Source organism: Erinaceus europaeus, chromosome 4 (assembly GCF_950295315.1).
Source record: "Erinaceus europaeus chromosome 4, mEriEur2.1, whole genome shotgun sequence".
Taxonomy (NCBI): Eukaryota; Metazoa; Chordata; class Mammalia; order Eulipotyphla; family Erinaceidae; genus Erinaceus; species Erinaceus europaeus.
In genome coordinates this window covers 141,590,863-141,616,285 of record NC_080165.1, presented here as the reverse complement: position 1 = coordinate 141,616,285, position 25,423 = coordinate 141,590,863, and the positions used below count along the sequence as shown (strand labels likewise).

General features: G+C 42.5%; 1 protein-coding gene across 1 annotated transcript in view; it reads right to left on the bottom strand.

The window, feature by feature from the left end:
- The window catches only part of AK9 (adenylate kinase 9), a 135,250-nt gene that overhangs the window by 59,375 nt on the left and 50,452 nt on the right, over positions 1-25,423 (bottom strand). The window contains exons 19-27 of the mRNA XM_060190863.1: positions 19,873-20,006; positions 19,510-19,516; positions 13,789-13,861; positions 13,487-13,661; positions 12,226-12,327; positions 10,157-10,357; positions 8,243-8,367; positions 5,001-5,219; positions 620-880 (exon numbers count right to left, since the gene is read on the bottom strand). Coding sequence (XP_060046846.1) covers positions 620-880; positions 5,001-5,219; positions 8,243-8,367; positions 10,157-10,357; positions 12,226-12,327; positions 13,487-13,661; positions 13,789-13,861; positions 19,510-19,516; positions 19,873-20,006 — 1,297 coding nt within the window. The remainder of the gene's footprint in view (positions 1-619; positions 881-5,000; positions 5,220-8,242; positions 8,368-10,156; positions 10,358-12,225; positions 12,328-13,486; positions 13,662-13,788; positions 13,862-19,509; positions 19,517-19,872; positions 20,007-25,423) is intronic.

Here is a 25,423-nt window from a genome sequence, read left to right as displayed (position 1 = left end):
AGTGTGGTGCTTTATGTAAATGTAAAAGTGATTTATGTAAATAGACCAAAGCTTTTAATGGGATCAGATCTATCCTTATATAGGCATATGGTTAAGCAGAAGCCAGGGGGAGCTGGCATACTACCCAACACATATCAATATTTATTGCCTCTCCATGAAAGAAAATAGACCATGGAATATCTTTTTTTTTGCCTCCAAGGTTATTGCTGGGGCTCGGTGCCTGCACTACGAATCCACTGCTCCTGGAGGCCATTTTTTCGCACTTTGTTGCCCTTGTTGTTATTGTTGCCATTGATGTTGTTGTTGGATAGGACAGAGAGAAATCGAGAGAGGAGGCGGGACAGGCACTTGCACACCTGCTTCACCGCTTGTGAAGCAACCTTCCTCCCGCCCCCACCCCCGCAGTTGGGGAGCCAAGGGCTCGAACCAGGATCCCTACGCAGGTCCTTGTGCTATGTGCCATGTGTGCTTAACCTGCTGTGTTATCTACCGCCTGAACCCCTGGCATGGAATATCTTTTGGTGGAAGTTACTGTCTTATAAAGACCTCTAGGTCAACTGCTTACATTCTACTTTCAGAAGCATCACCAACAACTATACAGTTTTTTTGTTTTTGTTACCGGTTTCTTTGGACTTTCTTCCTTAATCTCCATGTTAGCTTGAACTGCAAGCTCGTCAATTTCTTCTTTGGCTGCACGTTCTTCTTCAGAATCTTCATCAAATTCGGGTCCTACTCTCCTTTCTGTTTTTAGCATTAGTTTTTCTTGAAGAAATTCATCAAACTGAATGTGAAAAATGCCAAACTTCTCTGCCAGCTGTCTTCCGCAGGTAGTTTTGCCAGAACCATGGGGACCCAGAAGGCATATTCTTAATGGAGGAGCCTGCCATGGTGGAATGGGTCAGGGAGAGGTGAGATGGAGAGAGAATGAAGAAAAGGACCTTTGGAGTAACGTAGCAAACATAAGGCATATGGGGCCGGGCTGTGGCACACCTGGTTAAGCACACATACTACAGTGCACAAGGACCCGGGTTCAAGTCCTTGGTCCCCACCTGCAGGGGGGAAGCTTCATGAGAGGTCAAGTAGAGTTGCAGGTTTCTCTCTCTACCTTTCCCTCCCCTCTCAATTTCTCTCTGTCTCTATACAATAATAAATAGATAAAATTAAAAAAATAAGAAAACATAAGGCTTACTGACTGCCCTCTGTATATGAGTCATCACTTTACAAACTCAAGTATGTTTCTACATCAAGGTATCAAAATAATCCATTGCAATAACAAGTGTCCACAGAAAAGCCTTACCAACTACAGGGTCATCTTGGTATGACAAGCCAAAAGAATTAAATAAAGTTAGCTTTGCTTAAAATGTTTAATTTAAAAAGAATGGGAAGACATATTTTTACTGACAGTTTAAAAACAAAACAATACCTCTCTACTGAACAAGAAACCCACCAATAATGAAAGGCTAGGGGTATTTTCGCTAATACCTATCATCTTTATGTTGGAGCTTGGAAAGCCCAAAACCAGAAAACTAGTTGTATGGATTGTCCATTGCAAACTGATCTTAGGATCTTTTAGATATTGAGAAACTAGATTACTACACCAAGGAATCAAAGTCAGCCCATCAACATTAAGTGCCAGTATACAGTGTGTGTGTGTGTTGTACATAACCGTTGGAGCTTTGTACTGGCATGATCCCAACATTTCTGAGCTCATTTTGATTTTAAGAAGGTAGAGAGCGAGAGGGAGAGAGACTACAGCATCACTCCACCATCTTTGGGGCCTCCCTGCGTTTTGGGGTTCTCCCATATGGTTCCAGGGTTTATCACATGGAAAGGTGTACACTCTACTATCTCACCATCTTTAGAATTTTGAATGGAAATGATAATTTAAAAAAATTATTATTTATTTTTTATTTTAGTAGGACAGAGAGAAATTGAGAGGGGAGGGGGAGACACAGAGGAAGAAAGAGAGACAGCTGTGGCACTGTTTTACCATCTGTAAGACTTCTGCACTGCAGGTTGAGGCCAGGGGCTTGAACTCTGGTTCTTGTGCAGGGTAATGTGTGCATCAACCGGGCATGCCTCCCAGCCCCCGGAAATGATATTCTGTTGAGAAATCTGTGCTAAATACAAACTTCTAAACGAAATAAAGCCATTTTCAGATATTAAGATAATTGGTTGAAGATATATTTCAACCCAACAAGGGTTTAAAAAATGCCCAAAGAGGAAGATAAAATGTAATTGTCAGTTTCACTACTCAACATTTATTTGGTCTTCATGTTAACTGTATACGAGTTCCCTCCCCTTTTTTATCCCTGAAAGACTGTTATTGATCACCTCTAGTTTATGAGTTTCTAGTGGAATTAATTCCATTGTTATTCTAGTCAAATATTGGACATGGGATGATTGAAGTGGATAAATAGAACACTTGAGGAAAGCATTGTAGAACAGCAAATAATTAGAGTCGAGCAGTGGCGCAGCAGGTTAAGCGCACGTGGCGCAAAGCTCAAGGACCGGCTTAAGGATCCTGGTTCGAGCCCCCGGCTCCCCACCTGCAGGGGAGTCACTTCACAAGTAGTGAAGCAGGTCTGCAGGTGTCTATTCTTCTCTCCCCCTCTCTGTCTTCTCCTCCTCTCACCATTTCTCTCTGTCCAATCAAACAATGACGACATCAGTAACAAAACAATAATAACTACAACAACAAGAGCAACAAAAGGGAAAATAAACAAATAAATAAACTTTATATAAAAAAGAATAGCAAATAATTTAAATTGAGTGGTATGAAATTGTGTTGCTGTAGTTTGATACCAAACTTTTGGATCCCATTTTAAATTCCTCTATTCTAGTTTCTGTCCCCATGAAGTTTCCTATTCAAGTTCTTTGTATATAAGAGCAATTGTCCAATACTTATTAAATTGTGTCTGGCTTTAATATGTACATTTTTTTAAAAAAAAGAAGTTATAGAATATGGTACCAATGGCAGTAAATATGTAAGATTTTTAAAAATTCCCACAAAACCGGGAAAATACTGGCAGTTCTAAAGCCATGGTAACAGCAATTATTTGAACTCGTTTTTTAATTTTTTAAACTTTATTTATTCATTTTTCCCTTTTGTTGCCCTTGTTGTTTATCATCATTGTTGCTGTTATTGTTATTCCTGTCATTGTTGTTGGATAGGACAGAAAGAAATAGGGAGAAGAGGGGAAGATAGAGAAGGGGAGAGAAAGACAGACACCTGCAGACCTGCTCCACCGCCTGTGAAGCGACTCCCCTGCAGGTGGGGAGCCAGGGGCTTGAACTGGAATCCTTACTACAGTCTTTGTGCTTGGCACCATGTGCACTTAACTCACTGCGCCACCGCCCAGCTCCCCTGAATTCGTTTTAAAAAGGTTTAATATTGGAGATGAAGTGTTGGGGGGCACTCACTGCAAACTCTAGTGTATTACTGCTTTCAGGTATATATTTGCCCTAGTTTATGGATACCTGTGAACATATGCTCTGTCTCCTGGAACCTGGTCTATATCTAGGTTTTGGGACTTTGTCTGAAAGCACTAGAGTTTGCAGTGAGTACCCCCCCAACACTTCCTCTCCACTATTCCAACCTTTGCGTCCATGACTGTTCAACAATTTGTTTGGCTTTGTACGTTAACTCTCTTTTCAGTCACCAGGTTCCAGATGCCATCAGGATGCCGGCCAGGCTTCCCTGGACTGAAGACCCCACCAATGTGTCCTGGAGCTCTGCTTCCCCAGAGACCCACCCTACTAGGGAAAGAGAGAGGCAGACTGGGAGTATGGACCAACCAGTCAACGTCCATGTTCAGCGGGGAAGCAATTACAGAAGTCAGACCTCCCACCTTCTGCAACCCACAAAGACCCTGGGTCCATGCTCCCAGAGGATACAGAATGGGAAAGCTATCGGGGCGGGGGGGTGGGATATGGAGATTGGGTGGCGGGAATTGTGTGGAGTTGTACCCCCCATCCTATGATTTTGTTAATGTCTCCTTTCTTAAATAAAAAAGGTTTTAAAAAACCTTTTAAAAAAAGGTTGAATATGTCAGAGCCAACTCATTTTAGAGAAGACTCTTGCAATCTGACCTACCAGTGTCAGCCCTCACTGCTGCATCAACCAGTCAGCCCTGGGCTTGATTCAGCGAGCACGCTCCTGAGCAAGAAGCGCCTACAGATTCACGCCTACAGCTGATGTCAATATGCCCACAACTCTGCTCACCAATCCATGAATCCCAACTTCTCCAGATTCTACCGTAGGGTCAGTAGACTCTCCTGCTTACAGCTGGCCCTTCAAATGCCAGCAGTCAGCTCAACAATTTGTTTGGCTTTGTATGTTAACTCTCTTTTCAGCCACCAGGTTCCAGATGCTAGCAGGATGCCAACCAGACCTCCCTGGACAGACAACCCCACCAATGTGTCCTGGAGCTCTGCTTCCCCAGAGCCCCACCCTACTAGGGAAAGAGAGAGACAGGCTGGGAGTATGGATCCACCTGTCAACGCCCAAGTTCAGCGGGGAAGCAATTACAGAAGCCAGACCTTCAACCTTCCGCATCCCACAATGACCTTGGGTCCATACTCCCAGAGGGATAAAGAATAGGAAAGCTATCAGGGGAGAGGACGAGATACGGAGAGTTGGTGGTGGGAACTGTGTGGAGTTGTACCTCTCTTAGCCTACAGTTTTCTTCATGTTTCCTTTCTTAAATAAATAAAAAAAAATAAAAAAATACCAGCAATCAATTCTACTGTCATTTTACTTCAGTTACAAAGGCAGATATGAAGTGTTGGTTTGACGTAAGGCATTGCAGTAGACATCAAAGATGATAATTATGTCGTGTTATATCCCCTACCAACTGTACTATCTTGGACCTTAGATATTTCCCTTCAATTGTTACAATGGACTGGAGAGCCTTCTCTTAAGTAAAATAATAATGGTTGGTAATATAGCTCTAAAAAAGTCCTCTGGCACATTGTTAGGATAGGAATACCGTCCTCACCTTTAATGGCTCTGAGTGAGCCGTATACTCCTCAGGGTGCTCCAAAAACTTATCCTTTGCTTCAGGAGTTGAGAAGTAGTAGATTTTTTCTCGGTACTTAACCACTTCATCAGTGTTGCCTGGCTGTAGGATGAAGTTTTCTTTGAGAAATACTGGACAAAAGTGCTTTGAATCTCCCAGTTGCCTCTTCTTTTCTTTAATTTTATCTTCAGCAGGAAACTATTATTCAAAATTTGGAAAACATTATTTAAAAGCATTTTTATGGACATAATAGAGAGGGAATTAAACATAATGTATCTTGAATAATATTTTATTCATCATACACACTTTTTAAAAATATATATTTATTTATTTACTTACTCCCTTTTATTGCCCTTGTTTTATTGTTGTCATCGTTGTTGGATAGAACAGAGAGAAATGGAAAGAGGAGGGGAAGACAGAGAGGGGGAGAGAAAGATAGACACCTGCAGACCTACTTCACCGCTTGTGAAGCTACTCCCCTGCATGTGGGGAGCTGGGGGGCTTGAACGAACCAGGAACCTTAAGCCGGTCCTTGCACTTTGTGCCATGTGCGCTTAACCCGCTACGCTACTGCTCAACTCCCCATACACACTTTTTAAACAATCCACAAAAGGCCAGTTCTTATCCAATTTTATTTAATTATAGCAAGATTTCTGAGATCCCTTTAACTTCACACCTCAAGTTTCTTGATTTTCATAAGGAAATAAAACAACATTGAGAATGAAAGTGTCCCTAGCTCTTTACAGATAGAAGTGCAATGAAAAACACTAGCATGGACTACTGTAGGGTCATTGTGAGGTGAGATTCTAAGTTAAAATTATCTCTAAGAAATAAAAGCTGAATCAGGGTCCTAACTTCTTACCCACTGAATGTCAAATGGGGTAAGACTCAGAATTTGAGTCTCCTGTAAGTGGATATATAAACAAGTTATTGCTTGGAAATATTCTGTTTTGTTCAATTGGACATGTGTAATATGTTTTAATTTATGATACAAAAGATGTATGTAAAGTTCTTTAAAGATTCTTGGACTTTATTTAAAGCCATGGGAGTAACATTAATGTAATTTTCCATTATGAAATAGTTGCTTATATAAAATTATTCCAAGCATGTCCCAGGGCTTAGAATGAAAATTGCCTCTCACTCTTTTTCTCTTAATTATGTCTTGACACTGTCAACAGGGCTACATGCATCCTCCCAGACTCTTTCTTTCTCTCTCTCTCTTTTTTTTTCCTCCAGGGTTATTGCTGGGCTCGGTGCCTGCACCATGAATCCACCGCTCCTGGAGGCCATTTTTTTCCCCCTTTCGTTGCCCTTGTTGTTGTAGCCTCATTGTGGTTATTATTATTGCCATTGTTGATGTTGTTCATTGTTGGATAGGACAGAGAGAAATGGAGACAGGAGGGGAAGACAGAGAGGGGGAGAGAAAGATAGACACCTGCAGACCTGCTTCACCGCCTGTGAAGTGACTCCCCTGCAGGTGGGGAGCCAGGGGCTCGAATGGGACCCTTACACTGGTCCTTGTGCTTTGCGCCACATGCACTTAACCCACTCCACCACCGCCTGACCCCGTCTCTCTCTTTCTTAACATATTGCTTATTTGTTTTTATTTTATGTATTCATTTTGTAAAATGAGTGAGAGACACAGAGACACAGAGAAACCAGAACCCTGCTCAGTTCTGAGGTTCTGGTGATGCTGGGGATTGAGCCTGGAGCCTCAGGCATGAAAGTCTTCTGCACAAACATTATTCTGTCTCCCTAGCCCTCTAGACTCTTTTTCTAAGTATATCCTATCTATATGCATATAAAACATAGTATTTTAAAAAAATCAATGGGATAATATCACTACTTTATTTGATTATTGTACAATATACATCTTTATTAATACCCCCCAAACACTATATAATGAACAATTTTTTTGGAGACGTGCAAAATGGAGGCCAGCCTCTACTTTTTAAATATTATTTTTATATCAACTTACAGGAGGAGAATCGAGAGGGAAGCAGGAGATAGAGAGACCTAAAGCCCTGCTTCACCACCTGCAAAGCTTTCCCCCTTCAGTTGGGGAGCTAGGGACTCGAACCCAGATCTTTGCGTGGGTCCTTGAGCTCTATAGTATGTTCACCAAACCCAGTGCATCACTGCCCAGTCCCCTAGGGTTACTATTCTATACTATTAATGTGTCTATTTTTATTTATTTATTTTCCTTTTTGTTGCCCTTGTTGTTTAACATTGTTGTGGTTATTAATGTCATTGTTGTTGGATAGGACAGAGAGAAATGGAGAGAGGAGGGGAAGACAGAGAGGAGAGAAAGACAGACACCTGCAGACCTGCTTCACCGCTTGTGAAGCGACTCCGCTGCAGGTGGGGAGCCGGGGGCTCGAACTGGGATCCTTACGCAGGTCCTGGCAATTTGCGCCACGTGCACTTAACCCGCTGCGCCACCGCCCGACTCCCGTGTCTATTTTTTTGTTCTAATACCATATTGTTTCATTATTATTAGTTGGTAGTATATATCTCGTAGAGTTGTTTTAGCTATTAATGATCTTTGATAGTTCCATCCAATTTTTATTTACTTTATTGAGCACTTGAATTACTACTCAGCTTTAAGAAATGATGCAATTTTCTCTCTTGCTACAACCTGGATGGAACTTGAAGGATTCATGTCACGTGAACTAAGTCAGGAGAGGGAAGGAAACGGAAGCATGCCACTCACCACTCGGGGTGGGACTTCAGAAACACAGGGAGAGACAGGGCTACCCTTAAACTAATGATGTCTGTTGCAGCAGATGAAACAATACTAAAGGGGAGAAGGCGTGAAGTTGGAGGGTCTGATGTACTGCCCAGACGCCAGACTTTCAGGAGTCAAGTGAATTTGCAGTGGAGGAAAAGGACATATGAACATGACTATACAATTGAGGGCACAGGGGCCAGATAGTGGTTTACTTGGCAGAGTGCACCATTTATTGTGTGCCAGGACCTGGGTTTAAGCCTCCAGTCCCCATTTACAGGGGGCAACCTTCGAGAAAGGTGCAATATTATTGCAGGTGTCTTTCTGTCTTTCCCTATCTATTGCTCTCTGTCTCTATACCAAATAAAAACAAACATTAAACATTTTTGAGGAGACCTGTTTGTTCATTTACCCAATGTGTTGTTCCCGCTCTAGGTAAGCCTACCTTCAATGACTTGGTCAACAGGAATGAGAAGTGGTACAAGACTCTTACCTCTTCCTCTTCCTCCTCCTCCTCCCCTTCTACCTCCTCCTCAGCTTCCACTTCCGCCTGGTAGTCTTCTGTTTCCTCCTCATAATCTTCTGCACTCATCTCCCATGCAGCATACTGAAGAGGTTCTATTATAAAAGGGAAGACATACTTGGGCATAAAAGGATAAAAGAATGTTAGCATACTATAGTAGATAAAGATTAATCAGATTAATTATAGTAACATCTCTTGGGGCCTGGGAGTGGTACACTCAGTTAAGCACACATAGTATTATGCATGAGGACCTGTACAAGGCCCGGAGTTCAAGCCCTCACTCCCCACCTGCAGCGCCGATGCTCCATTAAGTGGTCAAACAGGTCTTCAGGTCTCTCTCTCTCTCTCTCTCTCCTTGTTTATCTCTCCTCCCCTCTCAATTTCTCTGTGTCTTATCGAATAAAATGAGAAAAGAAAGGAGGGGGGATGGCCACCAGGAGCGGTGGATTCATAGTGTTGGCACTGAGCTGCAGTGACTGGAGGCAATAACAATAATATAAAAAAAACTGATCTCTTAATTAAATGAGTATGCAATAGGCCTCCAGAAATTCTTTTCTTTTTTTTTCCTCCAGGGTTATTGCTGGGGTTCGGTGGCTGCACTAGGAATCCACTGCTCCTGGAGGCCAATTTTTCCCTTTTGTTGCCTTAGTTGTTTATCGTTGTTGTGGTTATTATTGTTATTGATGCCGTCATTGTTGGATAGGACAGAGAGAAATGGAGAGAGGAGGGGAAGACAGAGAGAGGGAGAGAAAGACAGACACCTGAAGACCTGCTTCACCGCTTGTGAAGTGACTCCCCTGCAGGTGAGGGGGTGGGCGGCTCCAACCTGGATCCTTAATGCCAGTCCCTGCGCTTTGCGCCATGTGTGCTTAACCCGCTGTACTACTGGGTGGCTCCCCAGAAATTCTTTACATGACAAGTGCCCAGTTTGGTCAGAGAAATAACCCTATGGCTATTTTGACTGTTCTGATGGTGCCCACACTCTGAAAGTTAGTAAATATTTCAGACATCATTTCTGGTTTTATTGAATCTTCTAATTCGTAAGTCAAGAAAGGTTACAAAATTTCACAGTGCTTTTGAATAATATGACCCTATTTTTATTTGTTATCTTTATTATTATTTTTTTATTTTACAAAATTACATGTCAACAGGGGTCTAAATCCACACCGTTCCCATCACCAGAGCTCTGAATCTTCAGTCTCTCCACTGCAGTCCACCGCAGTCCCCCTAAGGTTGTAGACATGCGCCAACAATCCTCTCTACAACTATCTGTCCACATTTACACATAACTACCCCCTTCTCCCCGCCCCCATACAATCCTCTCTTGCCCCTCCAAGCCACTGACAACATAACTACCTCTGTGTGTCCCTCTCCTTTTCTTCTCTCTCTCTGGTGCTGATGGAGCTGGAGTGCAGAGTCCTTTTATCTTGTCCCTACTATCACTTCTCTCCCACTGGGAGTCTGGATCAAGGTTGTTTTTGGGGTACAGAAGGTAGGAATTCTGGCTTCTGTAATTGCTTCTCCACTGAACATGGGCATTGACAGTCATGTTTCTATCTTTCCCTTAGTGGACCAGAGCTCTGGAGGTGAGAGGACCCAGGACACATTGGTGAGGACCTTATTTCTTTTTAATTATTTTGTATTATTTTATCTAACTATTGGATAGAGACAGCCAGAAGTTGAGAGGGAAGGGGGTGATAGAGAGGTAAAGAGACACATGCAGACCCACTTCACCACTTGTGAAGCTTTTCTCCTGCAGGTTGGGGCTGGGGACTTGAACCCAGGTCCTTGTGCATTGTAACGTGTGTGCTCAACCAGGTGTGCCACTACCTGGCCCCCATGAGACCTTATCTTCACAATGAAAGTTCTGTTTACAGTCCTTACTTTCCATAGTCTCAATTACTCTTTGCAGCAGCTCCTCTGGAGTTCTGTCAGCAATCTCCAACTTTAATACTTGAGTCATCGAATCAATGATTGATATTTCTAGCTGTTTCCAAGAACTGACGAAATGTTTAACTATCTCTTTAAATGGATCCATTTCCGGAACATCAGGATAAGCATCTTCTGCGAAGTCAGGTAGTGCAACTTTGCAAAAAAGGTTAACAGAAAAAAGGCCTCAGGAATTATATATTTAGCCACATTGTTGAAATAATTCATATTTATATTTTAAAACATCCCAAAAATTCACTTAATTCTATAAGCAATAATAGACATTTATGAATTATTTTGATTTTTTTCTTGTCACCACACCAGGGCTTTGCTGGGGCTTCCCAGTTATACAATTCCACTGCTCCTAAAAGATTCATTTTCATTTCACTTTCTTTCTTTCTTTCTTTCTCTCTTCCTTTTTTGCCTCCAGGGTTATCACTGTGGCTTGGTGCCTGCACTACAAATTTACTGCTCCTCAAGGTTATTTTTTCCCTTTTTGTTGCCCTTTTTTTTTTCTTTTACAGTTATTTTTTAGGGAGTTGGGCGGTAGCACAGAGGGTTAAGCGCAAGTGGTGCAAAGTGCAAGGACAGCCGTAAGGATCCCTATTCAAGGCCCCGGCTCCCCACCTGCAAAGGAGTCACTTCACAAGTGGTGAAGCAGGTCTGCAGGTGTCTTTCTCTCCCTCTCTCTGTCTCCCCCTCCTCTCTCCATTTCTCTCTGTTCTATCCAACAATGACAACAACAATAATAATAACTACAACAAGGGCAACAAAAGGGAATAAATAAATATTTAAAAATAAAAAATAAAGAGAGCTATTTTAATTTTTTTATTATCTTTATTTATTGATTGATTAGAGACATCCAGAAATTGAGCAAGGAGGAGATAGAGAGGGAGAGAGAAAGACACCTGCAGCCCTGCTTCACCACTTGCAAAGCTTGCCCCCTGCACGTGGGGACCAGGGACTCGAACCTGGGTTCTTGCGCAATGTAACATGTGCACTCAACCAGGTGCGGCACCACCTGGCTCCTGTTGCCCTTATTGTTTATCGTTGTTGTTGTTATTGTTGTCGTCGTCGTTGTTGGATAGGCCAGGGAGAAATCGAGAGGAGGAGAAGACAGAGGGGGAGAAAAAAACAGATACCTGCAGCCCTGCTTCACCGCTTGTGAAGCAACCCCTCGGCATGAGGGCAGCCGGGGGCTTGAACCGGGATGAGTGAGCTGGTCCTTGCGCTTTGCGCCATGCGCGCTTAACCCGCAGCACTACTGCCCGGCCTCCTCTTTTTTTTTTTTCCCTTTCTTCCAGATAGAGAAGGAGAAATACTACAGCATCACTTGGGAAGTTTCCCTTTTGCTTCCATTTGGTGACCAGTGGTACAAATTCAGGTGCACGGTAAGGTGTGTGTGTTCCTCATGCTAAGCTATCTCACCGCTCCTGTAAATTCTTATTTTAATTGTGTCTCAGGAGTCGGGCGGTAGAGGAGCGGGTTAAGTGCACGTGGGGCAAAGCGCAAGGACCGGCCTAAAGATCCCGGTTTGAGCCCCCGGCTTCCCACCTGCAGGGGAATCGCTTTACAAGCAGTGAAGCAGGTCTGCAGGTGTCTGTCTTTCTCTCCCCATCTCTGTCTTCCCCTCCTCTCTCCATTTCTCTCTGTCCTATCCAAGAACAACAACATTAGTAACAACAATAATAACTATAACAGACAACAAAAGGGAAGAAATAAATACGAATAAAATTGTGTCTTATTCATTGTATTAGCTATAGATGAATTATTACCTACTAACAAGATACAAATCACTTGGATTATTAATATGAATTTCTTATGACAACCTTAACAATTTCTGATGAAAAACAGTGTTATAAGCTTTCTAAATACAGTCCATGTAATCAGAGAAATACAGAATTCATCAACTAGCATGCAATACAAAAAGAAATAAGGAGAACATTATGTCTATGATCAGGGCCCTACTGTTTGTAAGAAACCACAGAAAGCACTTTAGTGCACCACTTTCGTTTCCCTCTCACCTGTTTCAAATACATTTTCAGTTTTCAGTCCCTCCTTAGATTCTTTTTTTGGAATTTCAGTCTCAGCTGTAGGTTTAGATGATTTATAAAGATCCTCGAAAACTTTGGATAATTAAACACAAAACAAATCTTCACAAGTTAGTGTTTGAATTTTAACACATCATTCCACTAGAACGCTTTGGTACAAAGAAAATTTCTAAGAACAGTTTGAATTGTATATAGCACAGTGGGACAGAAACTCTAGTTCTTGCTACTTTTGAACAGAATGCATGGTACAAGAGCTTAATCATGTAAAGCAGAATAGGAAGAACATTCTTAAACATACAATTAGATATTGGTCAGAATAACAGAACACATGCTACAAATAATTCTGACCAGTAAGTGTTGTCGCTATTCAGTTCTGACAGTGACAGACAAAGCCAATGTCTCAGGTGAAGTATAACGTATGTGTGTTATTGCAACTGAGGTCTTAGTGAGACTGCACATCACTACTGGTGGTGCAGCTAGAAGACTGCTGTCTAAGGTGATACATGTTTCACTTACAGATCCAGTGCAGGTTGTTTAAGAAAGGGATAGTTACGTGTCTTCTCTCTGAGTTTGTACGCTGCTACTTTACTGTATTTCTTAATTGTGTCTAATAGTTTTGGATGCTACTTTAGTGCCTTTATTGACACATTTCCCCTGGTATTTGAACAATGTACACCCCCACCACCACCACCACCAATTCCAGCTTTCCCATCATACTTCTGACAATGGATCTGGAATAAATGGCTGTTTTACTGGTTGTTGTTTTTTGTTGTTGTTGCTTGCCTTTGGGGTTAATGCAGGGGCTTGGTGCCCGCACCATGAATCCACTGTTCCTGGAGGCCATGTTTTCCCATTTTTTTTGCCCTTGTTGTTGTTGTTATTATTGTTGACGCTGATGTTGTTGTTGGATAGGAAAGAGAGACACAGAGGGAAGAGGGGAAGACAGTGAGGGAAAGAGACAGATAGATACCTGCAGACTTGCTTCACCTCCTGTGAAGCGACTCTACTGCAGGTGGGGAGCCGGGGGCTGGAATCAGGATCCTTACACCAGTCCTTGTGCTTAACTTACTGTGCTACCACCTGATCTCCCTAAATGGATGTTCTCTGGCTTCAATATTAGGTTCCTTCCATTTTACAAACATGTACAGACATGGACACACACACACACAAACACACACACACACACACACACACACACGTGCAATTAAAGACATCGTACTCAATACAGTCTAACCTGGTTCAGCCTCTGGTCTAAGAGCCTCAGGAACCTCAAGCTCTTCAGCTTCCCTGCCCTCCTCAATGACTTCAAGTCCTTCCGATTCTCTTTGGATGTCAGGCTCCTCACCTTCCAACTCCATTTCTATCTCATTGTCAGTATCTTCTTCTAGAAGAAAATGGGAATGAATTCTCTTCCAATTAGGTCAACAAATACTTACTGGGGTTTCAGGCATGTTCAGAAGTGCTGAGGCCAAAGGAAAGAGTAAAGAATGTCCCTCCTAAAACAGGGGGTATCATGAGGACTGGTTAGACTCGCACTGTCTGGTATGCCACCATGAGCTGCGTGTTTCTACTGAGCCCACAAAGTGTAGTTAGTGTAGACTGAGGTGTACTAGGAGTAAAAACCAAACAAACACAATGGCTCCAAGACCCAGTATGAAAAGTTGGGTGAAAATACAGTATTTTTAGGGGGCCGAGCAGTAGTGCAGCTGGTTAAGTGCCCATGGCACAAAGTGCAAGGACCAGTTTAAGGATCCTGGTTTGAACCCCTGGCTCCCCATCTACAGGGGGGTTGCTTCACAGGTGGTGAAGCAGGTCTGCAGGTGTCTGTCTTTCTCTTCCCCTCTCTGTCTTCTTGATTTCTCTCTATCCTATCCAACAACAATGACAGCAATGACAACAATAATAATAACAATGATATAACAAGGGCAACAAAAAGGAGGGGGCAGAATGGTCTCCAGGAGCAGTGGATTCATAGTGCAGGCACCGAGCCCAGCAGTAACCCTGGAGGCAAAGGTAAATAAATAAATTAATTAAATTAAATATAGCATTTTCTCTCTCTCTCTCTTTTTTTTTTTTTTTTTGCTGATTCCAAAACTTACATTTTGGGAATAGTAAATACAGTGTTATTAATTTCACTCATTTCTTTGAAACTTTTCTGTGACTAATTAAAAAAAATTTTTTATTTATTTATGCATTATTGGATAGAGACAGAAATTGAGAGGGAAAGGGGGAGATAGAGAGGGAAAGAGACAGAGACACCTGCAGCCCTGCTTCACCACTTGTGAAGCTTTCCCCCTGCAGGTGCAGACTAGGGGCTTGAACCTGGGTCCTTGCACACTGTAACATGTGTATTTAACCAGGTGTGCCACCGGCTGGCCCCTGTGACTACTTTTTTTTTTTAAGATAGAGATAGAGAGACAGAATGAAAAAGACCACAATACCAAAGCATCCTTCAGTGTGGTGAGGGCTGGGCTTGGGACATGGCAAAGCAGCTATTTCATCAGCTCTTGACTACTTCTTTATGTAGTTTGACTTGTGTTATATTTCTACTGAGCAGCACTAGGAGACTATATGTGACAGAAATTCTTGTAGGTGATCATAAATGATGAGAATGTTGATTAATACATTCTATATAAACTTAAAATGTCTAACTCTAAGTTTGGGGTTATTGATGATGCTATAAAAATGGGGTTTGGGAGCTGAGCAATGGCACGCAGTTAAGTGCATGGATCACCATGTACAAGGACTCAGTTCCCATTTGTGGGGGGGAGACAATTCACAGTCAGTGAAGCAGGCCTGCAGGTGTTTGTTTCTCTCTCCCTCTCTGTGTCTCTCTCCCTTCTCAGTTTTCCTCTGTCCCACTGAATAAAATAAAAAGAAAGAAAAAGAAGAAGAAGAAAAAAAAAGCTGTCAGGAGCAGTGAATTTATAGTACTAGCACCAAGCCCTAGCAATAACCCAGGTGGTAATTAAAAAAAAAGAGTGGAGACATCTGGAGGCGGGGCTATGGAGCAGCAGCAGCAGCTCTGTTTCTCTCCGCTCCTCTCCTCTCCTCTCCTCTCCTCTCCTCTCCTCTCCTCTCCTCTCCTCTCCTCTCCTCTCCTCTCCTCTCCTCTCCTCTCCTCTCCCAGGTCCACTAGGAATACCAAAGGAGACCACCTGGGACTGCAGCAAGACAGGAATGGAACAACTTTAGGAGCCCACCAAATCACCGGAAGTGGAAACACGAGTGGGTTGTGGACAGAGAGAAGCCTAGGGAGAGATTAAATGGCTGGTAACAGTCCGGAAGTTTCCCAGTTGAGACACCACCTCCAGTCTGTTTCACCAATAAGGGGACAGCTGAAGGGAGGAGAGGACTCCCCTAAGACTCACCAAATGCAACTGAGTCTCCATTGCTACTGCCCTCAGAATCTGGAGCAGCGGCAGGGAGGCCCTGTGCTGACACCAGGAGACAGAGAACTAACCAGGAAACTCAGGAGAAGATCTATACCTCGGTGGCCTAGCAGTGGGGCTGTAAGAGTCTCTTTGCATAACCACTGGATTATCTCTGTCCCATCCTGCTTTATCTCTTGGCCAAGATTAAGCTAAGAATCCTACTTAGAATTTAAAATCCCTCAGACTCCCACAGCCTACAGGGAAGAAAAAGAACAAAAGAGGCTTTTAAGCCACTGAGCTCCAACTCAGGGATTAAAATAATATTGAAACAACTGTCAATTTCCACAACTGTGAACCCTTTAATTACCTTACTTAGACACCTGTCAATCCAGGCAAGAGTGATCAGTAATTTGAAAAGTACTGAGAGAGGGACCCCATAACATACTATATAGAATGGTTAAACCAACAAGAAGAAATATTGGAGAAATGAACCAGGACAAGAGTCCAGCTAAAAGCTCCCCAAAGGTTGAAGCACAAAATAATGAGGTCAACAATCAAACACTAGTTAAGGAAAAAAAAAATCACAGGAGTGAATAAAGAGTTTGAAATAATTGTCAACAGAAATGCAGAAACAACAAATGAGACTCTGGAAGAAAACATTAATTATCTCAAGGTTATTAGAGAGCTGAAAGCTGAAATAGCTGAGCTAAGAACATAACTAGCTGAACAAGCTAAAACAGTATCAGAACAGGGTAACAAAATAAATGAACTCCAGAAAACAGTAGAGAGGAGAGAGAATAGACTAAATGAGGCAGAAAACAGAATTAACAAGATCAAGGACAAATTAGAGACAACTAAAAAAGAAGTAAGAGATTTCAAAAAGAGATTAAGAGATACTGAAAACAACAATAAAGACCTATGGGATGACTTCAAAAGAAATAATATACACATTATTGGCTTACCAGAGGAAGAAAGAGAGGGAGGGGAGGAAAGCATCCTTCAGGACATAATAGTTGAGAACTTCTCTAGTCTAGACAAGATCAAAGACATAAAGGTACAAGAAGCCCAGAGGGTCCCAAACAGAATTAACCCAGACTTAAAGACACCGAGACAAATTATATTTAAAATGGAAAGGAATAAGGATAGGGAAAGGATCCTGAAGGTTGCAAGAGAAAAACAAAGAGTCACCTACAGAGGAAAACCCATAAGATTAGCAGCAGACTTCTCCACACAAACACTACAGGCTAGAAGAGAATGGCAAGATATCTATCGAGTGCTCAATGAGAAAAGTTTTCAACAAGACTACTGTATCCTGCTAGACTGTCAGTCAGACTAGATGGAGGCATCAAAACCTTCTCATACAAGTAACAGTTGAAAGAATCAACTATCACCAAGCCTGCCCTGAAAGAAGTTCTGAAAGGTCTCCTATAGACAGTCAGAACACCATAAATAGGCCATATATTGGAACACTCTAAAACTCTACAAGAATGAAATTAAAATATCTTCAATCTTTGATATCAATAAATGTCCATGGCCTGAATTCACCTATAAAAAGGCACAGAATAGGAAGATGGATCAGAAAACACAACCCAACAATATGCTGTCTACAGGAAACCCACCTAACTCCACAAGGCAAACACAGACTCAAAGTGAAAAGATGGAAAACTATCATACAAGCCAATGGCCTACAAAAAGGGGCAGGAACAGCTATTCTCATATCTAACATGATAGACTTTAAAATAAATAACATTAAAAAAGATAGGGATGACACTAAATGCTCTGAGGATCAGTTAATCAAGAAGACTTAACAATTATTAACATCTATACACTCAATGAGAAGCCATCTAAATACAACAAACATCTACATATAGAGCTACAGCAATATATTAACAGAAATACAGTCATAGTAGGGGACTTCAACACTCCACTCTCTCAACTTGACAGATCTTCCAGACAGAAAATCAATAAAGACATGAGGGGGCTGAGTGAGGAGATAGATAAACTAGAACTATTGGACATTTTCAGAGTCATTCATCCCAAGAAACTGGAATACACATTTTACTCAAGTCCACATGGGTCATTCTCAAGGACAGACCATATGTTAGGCCACAGAGTCAGCATCAGCCAATTCAAGAGCACTGAAGTCATCCCAAGCATCTTCTCAGACCACAGTGGAATTAAACTAATACTTAACAATCAACAAAAGATTAATAACAGTCCCAAAATGTGGAAACTCAACAGTACACTACTTAACAAATACTGGGTCAAAGAGGAAATCAAAGAAGAAATCAAAATGTTTCAAGAGTTCAGTGAAAATGAAGATACAACTATCAAAATATTTCGGGCACATTTAAGGCAGTACTGAGAGGGAAATTCATAGCCATACAAGCACACATTAGGAAACAAGAAAAAGTATAAATAAATAGCTTGATTGCACATCTTAAAGACCTAGAAGAAAAAGAACAAACAAACCCTAAAGCAAAGGACAGAAATCACTAAAGTTAGGGCAGAAATAAATAACATTGAAAATAAGAAAACCATACAAAAGATCAACAAAAGTAAATGTTGATTCATGGTTTAATGATTCTTGTGTCACAAGAACATATTTGACCCAGGTGTCCAACAACAGATGAGTGGCTGAGCAAGTTGTGGTATGGAATACACAATGGAATACTACTCAGCTGTAAAAAATGGTGACTTCACCGTTTTCAGCCGATCTTGGATGGACCTTGAAAAATTTCATGTTAAGTGAAATAAGTCAGAAACAGAAGTATGAATATGGGATTATCTCACTCCAGGCAGAAGTTCAAAAACAAGATCAGAAAACACAAGTAGAACCTGAACTGGAATTGGCGTATTGCACCAAAGTAAAAGTCTCTGGGGTGGGTGGGAGGGGAGAATACTGGTGCAAGTAGGTTGACAGAGGACCTAGTGGGTGTTGTATTGTTATATGGGAAACTGGGAAATGTTATGCATGTAAAACCTGTTGTGTTTACTGTCAAATGTAAAAGATTAATTCCCCAATAAAGAAATTTAAGATAAAAGTGGGTGGGGGGAGATGGTCCTTCAGAGGACCTAGTAGGGGTTGTATTGTTATATGGAAAACTGAGAAATGTTATGCATGTAAAACCTGTTGTGTTTACTGTCAAATGTAAAAGATTAATTCCCCAATAAAGAAATTTAAAATAAAAGTGGGTGGGGGGAGATGGTCCTTCAGAGGACCTAGTGGGGGTTGTACTGTTATATGGAAAACTGGGGAATGTTATGCATGTACAAACTATTGTATTTACTGTCAAATGTAAAATATTAATTCTCCAATAAAGAAATTTTTTAAAAATGGTGACTTCACCATTTTTAGGCAATCTTGGATGGATGTTGAAAAATTCATGTTAAATGAAATAAGCCAGAAACAGAAGGATGAATATGGGATGATCTCACTCTCAGGCAGAAGTTGAAAATCAAGATCAGAAGAGAAAACACAAGTAGAACCTGAACTGGAATTGGTGTATTGCACCAAAGTAAAAAACTCTGGGGTGGGGGTGGGGGGGAGAATACAGATCCAGAAAGGATGACAGAGGCCCTAGTGGGGGGTATATTGTCATATGGAAAACTGGGGAATGTTATGCATGTACAAACTATTGTATTTACTATCAAATGTAATAAAACATTAATTCCCTAATAAAGACATTTTTTTAAATTAAGAAAAAAAAGTGGGGGTATTGCTGGGGTATGGCTCATCCAGTAGAGTGCACACTTCACCATGCACAAGAACCTGAGTTCAAGCCTCTCCCAGCCACTACATGGAAGTACCTGTCTAGGGGAAGCTTCATGAGTGGTGTAGTGGTAGTGTGATGTCTCTTCTCTTTGTACCTTTCTCCCTTACCTTCTGTCTAAACACAACAACAAAAGCAAAACCAAACCAAAACAGAAATGACCAGTCCACCAGGAGCAGAGGAATCATGGAGGAGAGGTTTTTTTTAGCCTGGAGATTGCACAGCTATGGGAAACTGAAGTAGGTTTTCTCTCTCTCTCTCTCTCTGTCTGTCTGTCTCTTGGTCTCTCTCACCTGTAGGATTATTACTGGGGCTTGGTGCCTGCACTAAGAATCCACTGCTCCGTAGGCCATTTTTTCCCCATTTTTGTTGCCCTTGTTGTTTTTACTATTATTGCTGTTAGTTATTACTATGTTGTTATTGATGTTGTCGTTGTTGGATAGGACAGAGAAATGGAGAGAGGAGGGGAAGACAGAGAGAAGGAGAGAAAGACACGGAGAACATAAGATCAAACTGAAGTATCAACCCACGCTTGCCTTTCACTTTCTCAGCTTCCAACCGGATTTGCTTTTCCTCTTCTCGCCGCTGTGCCTCCTCTGCGGCTTTTCTGAAACAGGGTCAACGTTGCATTATCTTTAGAAATTCAGACATCTCTCAGTACTATAGGCCTGAAGACTTAATAGTGCAAGGCTAGGTGGAGGCATACCCAGTGAACACACATACTACCGTGCGCGAGGATCAGGGTTCAAGTCACGGGCCCCCATCTGCAGGGGGAAAGCTTCGTAAGCTCTGGAGCAGTATTACAGCTATCTCTTTCCTTCTCTTTCTCTCTCTCTCTCTCCCTTCCTTATTGCTTTCCTTTATTTCTCTTCTTCCAATTTTTGTCTCTATAGGAAAAAAGAAGTGGGGATTCGGGCAGCAGTGCAGCAGGCTAAGCGCATGTGGCGCAAAACGCAAGCAAGGACCGGTTTAAGGACCCCGGTTTGAGCCCCAGCTCCCCACCTGCAGGGGAGTCGCTTCATAGGCCGTGAAGCAAGTCTGCAGGTGTCTATCTTTCTCTCCCCCTCTCTGTCTTCCCCGTCTCTCTCCATTCCTCTCTGTCCTATCCAACAACCACATCAATAACAACAACAATAATAACCACAACAATGATAGAACAAGGGCAACTAAAGGGAAAAAAATAGTCTCCAGGAGCAGTGGATTTGTGGTGCAGGCACCGAACCCCAACAATAAGCCTGGGGGCAAAAAAAAGTGACAACTGGGAGCGATGTCTTTGAGCAGGCACTGAAGCTCCAGCAACAGCCTTGGTGGCAAAAATTTAAAAAAGTAAATAAATACTGAATGGTGACACTGAGGCAGGCAGAATTAGACTAGGAGATAAATCAAAGGCTGTCAAGAAGTGAATATTCCTCAGAAGCAGCCACAACGGAACCATGGGCAAATCTCTGCCTTAAAATCTCCATCTAAAGGGAGTTGGGCGGTAGCGCAGCGGGTTAAGCACACATGGCGCAAAACGCAAGGACCTGCGTAAGGATCCCGGTTCGAGCCCCCGGCTCCCCACCTGCAAGGGAGTCCCTTCACAGGCAGTGAAGCAGGTCTGCAGGTGTCTATCTTTCTCTCCCCCTCTCTGTCTTCCCCTCCTCTCTCCATTTCTCTATGTCCTAGCTAACAACAATGATGACATCAATAACCACAACAATGTTAAACAATAAGGGCAACAAAAAGGGAAAAAAAAAAAATCTCCATCTAAAATTTACAGGCCTTCAAACTGCACCCTGCCAGCTAAAACTACAGGCTCACCCACTGTTAAGCATTAACCATCTAGTTCGAGTGCATACAAACCCACATTTCAGGCAGACAGGCTCAAACTCTACTTAATTCCTAGCTCCAAAATTTGAAATTTTTTCCCAGAGTGTTTAAAACAATTTTAATAAAGCATACCCTATTGTCTCTTAAAAAAAAAAAAATAGAGCTGAGTGCCACCAAGTTGCAGATTCTGTATTGTTAGTATGATTCCGTATTGCAGACAACCTCACCAGTGTGTCCTGGAACCTCACCTCTCCAGAGTCCTGTCCCAGCAGGGAGAGGTAGAAACAGGCTGGGGGAATGGAGCCGCCTGCCAATGTCCATGTTCAGCAGAGAAGCAATTACAGAAGCCAGACCTTCTACCTTCTGCAGCCCATAAAGAATTTTGGTCCATGTTGGTATTTATTCTTCGTGTTGGTTTGGCCCCCGTCCCCCTACCTCTGAGAGAAATGGTTTGGTCCTTGCTAGTTTTGTGCCCCTCTTTCTCCCCGACCGGTATGCTAAGGACGCCCAGAGTCCCAGCAGCAGCGGCGGAGAAAGAATGATGGGGAAGCACATGGTGTGGTGATTTGCCCGCTCGTGAATAAAGATTAAACTGCAGCTTCTCGGCCCAGCCGTGTGTCCCCGAGTCTCTGTCTCTGTCTTCCACCGCGAAGCTAGCCCAGCCTGCTGGAGCCCCGAACATTAACAACAAATGGACCTGACCCACGTGGACCTGACCTGCGCATCTCTCAGATAAGTGAAGACAATTTGGCTACCTATGCACTATGGCCTTCTCTTCTGCTTGTGAAGAGATCTCCAAAGGCCTCTGCCCTTTCTTCATGAGACTGTTTCGCTGTTTCTGGAACATTTATCTCTGGACCACTCTGTGGTTTCTGCCCAACGCCAGCCAGCAGGAGCCGGCTTTCCACAGCGTGGCGCGGGGCATCGGGCGCCGGCTCCCTCCACACTGCTCGGCCGCTGGGAGCAGGGCAGCAGCCATGGCAGGGCCATGGGGCAGGGCTGTGGCGGCCTATCCTGGCCGCCACCCCTGGGCACCTCGGCCCGTGCCTTCTGCACGGTTGGCCTGCCTGCCCTCGTGCTATGAAGTCTGGACAGATCCTGGACCACCCGGAGACCACGAGCTCCCTGCCGAAACTGGGCCCCCTGGCTGAGATCTCCAGCTTGGGTCTGAAGGCAGACGAGCTAGAACACGCAGAGATTCATCCAGAGATCGCAACCTACAATTCCTAGAAGTGGAGCTGCGCGAAAAGCCACCTCCGGATGGTGACCCCCCAACAACTAAGACAGTATAGATCTAAATTCGTGTTTAAAATGACATGTCTTCGCAACAAAGGTTTCTCTCCTTGTGTATTAAAGACCATGTTTATGTGTGTGTTTAAAGTTTGGTAAACAGTAACTTTAAGGTTAAAAACGTAACTTTAAAGCTAAATTCTTACCAGGCAAAGTTAAATGAAAAAGGTTTTCAACGTAATTCTCATAAAGATAAAATTAACTTACATTTAAAGTCTGAGGTAAAAAATTAGTTAAAAATCAATATATTTTAACCAAGTTGGTCTATACAAAACCTGCGCACACCTAGGGTGTGTCTCCATCTTGAATGGGTGTAACAAAAGGTTAAATAGACTTGTTGATATGTAAAACTCTCGATTACCTTCTCAATTAGAAATGGTAGATTACACAATGGCTATGCTAATGATTCTCATGCCTGAGGTTTTCTTTCCTTGATTCTTATGTCTACCTTTTCACATTCTATTCTTTAAACTTTAAAAAACCTTAAAATCATTCTAAAAAAGACTTCTAATTGTAATAGAGTTATCAATTGTGGTAAACTTCTAACCTGCTACAAGTTTGTTTCATAGTAAGTAAATTGCAGCTGTCAAGTTCTCTACAGAAAAGCGGAATTATGATGGCTGACATTCCCCATGGAGACAGACGTACAACAATTCACCCCCTTGGCAATTCTTCGGTCGACATCTGCTTTGGACTTCTATCGGACTCACTGGTACACCTTGGACACTTTGCACAAAACTAGCAGCTTCCCCTTATGCTGCTGGGTTTCTCAAAGACTGACTGCAGCCATGCCTTGGGACTCTAGGCCTCCCCCTCCCCCCATGCTAGAAAATGCCCGTCGAGGCAAGTACGCCCCCCAGAAGCAGGAAATGTTTTTTTTTAAGCTGATAATGTTTTTCCCACAGAGGCAAAAAATGGCCCCCTCAGGCCTTCCCTTGGCTGCACACTGGTTCTTGTTACTCGCTTACATGTTTCTCCATGTTTGTGCCAGTTTCTTTTTTGAAAATGCCTGTACGATATAGGTTTCTGTTCACCCCACACCCCTGATACTGTGGTCATTTAGTTAAAAAGAAAAGGGGGAATTGTTGGTATTCTTCGTGTTGGTTTTCCCCCCTTCCCCCTACCTCTGAGAGAAATGGTTTGGTCCTTGCTAGTTTCGCGCCCCTTTTTCTCCCCACCCGGTATGCTAAGGACGTGCAGAGTCCCAGCAGCAGCAGCAGACGAAGAATGATGGGGAAAGCACATGGTGTGGTGATTTGCCCGCTCGTGAATAAAGATTAAACTGCAGCTTCTCAGCCCAGTTGTGTGTCCGAGTCTGTCTCTGTCTTCCACCGCGACGCTAGCCCGGCCAGCTGGCGCCCCTGGAACCTTAACAGGTCCATATTCCCAGAGGGGGGTAAATGTTAGGGGAAAATGACTAGAGGGCTCTGAACTTCAATTCCATCAGGACCCGGAGAGAAAAGAGGGAAAAAGAAGAATATTCAGAAGTAGCATTAGGTGTAGGTGTGACTTAGAAAGGAAGAGAAAGCAGGACCACAGGGGGAAAAAGAAAAACAACAATGGACAAATACATATATAGAAAAAGTATCAAAGCATGGGCGGTGGTGTACCTGCTTAAGTGTTCACATTATAGCACACAAGGACCTGGGTTCAAGCCCATGATCCCCTCATGCACAAGTGGTGAAGTAGTGCTGCAGGTGTCTCTGTCTCTCTTCCATTCTATCTCCCCTTCCCCTCACAATTTCTGTCTCTATCAAAAAAAAAAAAAAAAAAAAAAAGCTGGTAGCAAGGCCAGGATGATAGTTCAGTGCTACAGCACTGGCTGCCATGCCAGAGACCTAAGGATTGAATGACACAAGAGAAGATTGAAAGTTTTAATGCTGTAGATGGTGTAAACTCGTGAGTGGATTATATAGTGAATTATAAAAAATACAATAATAAACTGTGAAAAATATTTTATTTATTACTTATTTATTGGATTGGACAGAGATAAACTAGGAGGGGAAGAAGGGATATAGAGGGAGAAAGAGAGACACCTGCAGTATTATTTTGCCACTTAAAAATCTTCCCCCCCTACAGGAGGGGACTGGGAGCTAGAACTTGGGTCCTTTTGCATAGTAACATGTGCATTCAACAGGATGCACCACTCCCGTGCCCCCATTAAAAAATTAGTGGTTTAATACTTATTTACAAGACTATGAGATAACAGGGTTACGATTCTACACATTTCCCACCACCAGAGTTCTGTGTCCTCATTCCCGCCATTAGAAACTGCAGTAGTTCTCCCAAAGTCACAGATATGGGTTGACTATTATTTCTATATCTATCTATATTTATATAGATTTGCCCATTTTTTTCCCCTATGGTCCTGCCTTCTCTTCCTTCCTAAGTCACACCTACTACCTTGTTAGTCAGTCTAAGTCCTAGTTCAAATATTTTGTGTTAAATCTCCAAGAGGATGGCTAATCTAAATAAATAATGAACACGAAAACATAAAATCCTTTGACAAACACTTATCACTTATGCCCCCTCTGTACCATCCAAACTATCTGCCTCCCAGCTTGAAAAGTAATAGTGTTTAGAGTTTTTCTGAATCCACTCTTAAATTGCTAACATCTGGGGGGAAAAAAAAAAGGGAAATAACATTCGAGGAAGCTTCAACAGATGCCTTCATTGTAAGAGGCTTAGTGGATTAACATAAATTTAGTTCTTAGATGTTTTTGACCTTTCTTCTCTCTCTCTCTCCTCAGCACTGGTTTATGGTGATACCAAGAACCTCACCTAGCACTTCAGAGACTTGGGCATGAAAATTTGCATAACTATTGCTCTGCATAACTACTGTCTTCCTAAAAAATGCATCTAAAGACATCTCTCAGCAAGGAAGAACAATTAGTAAATCAAGTCACAGATGTTTATCATACTTCA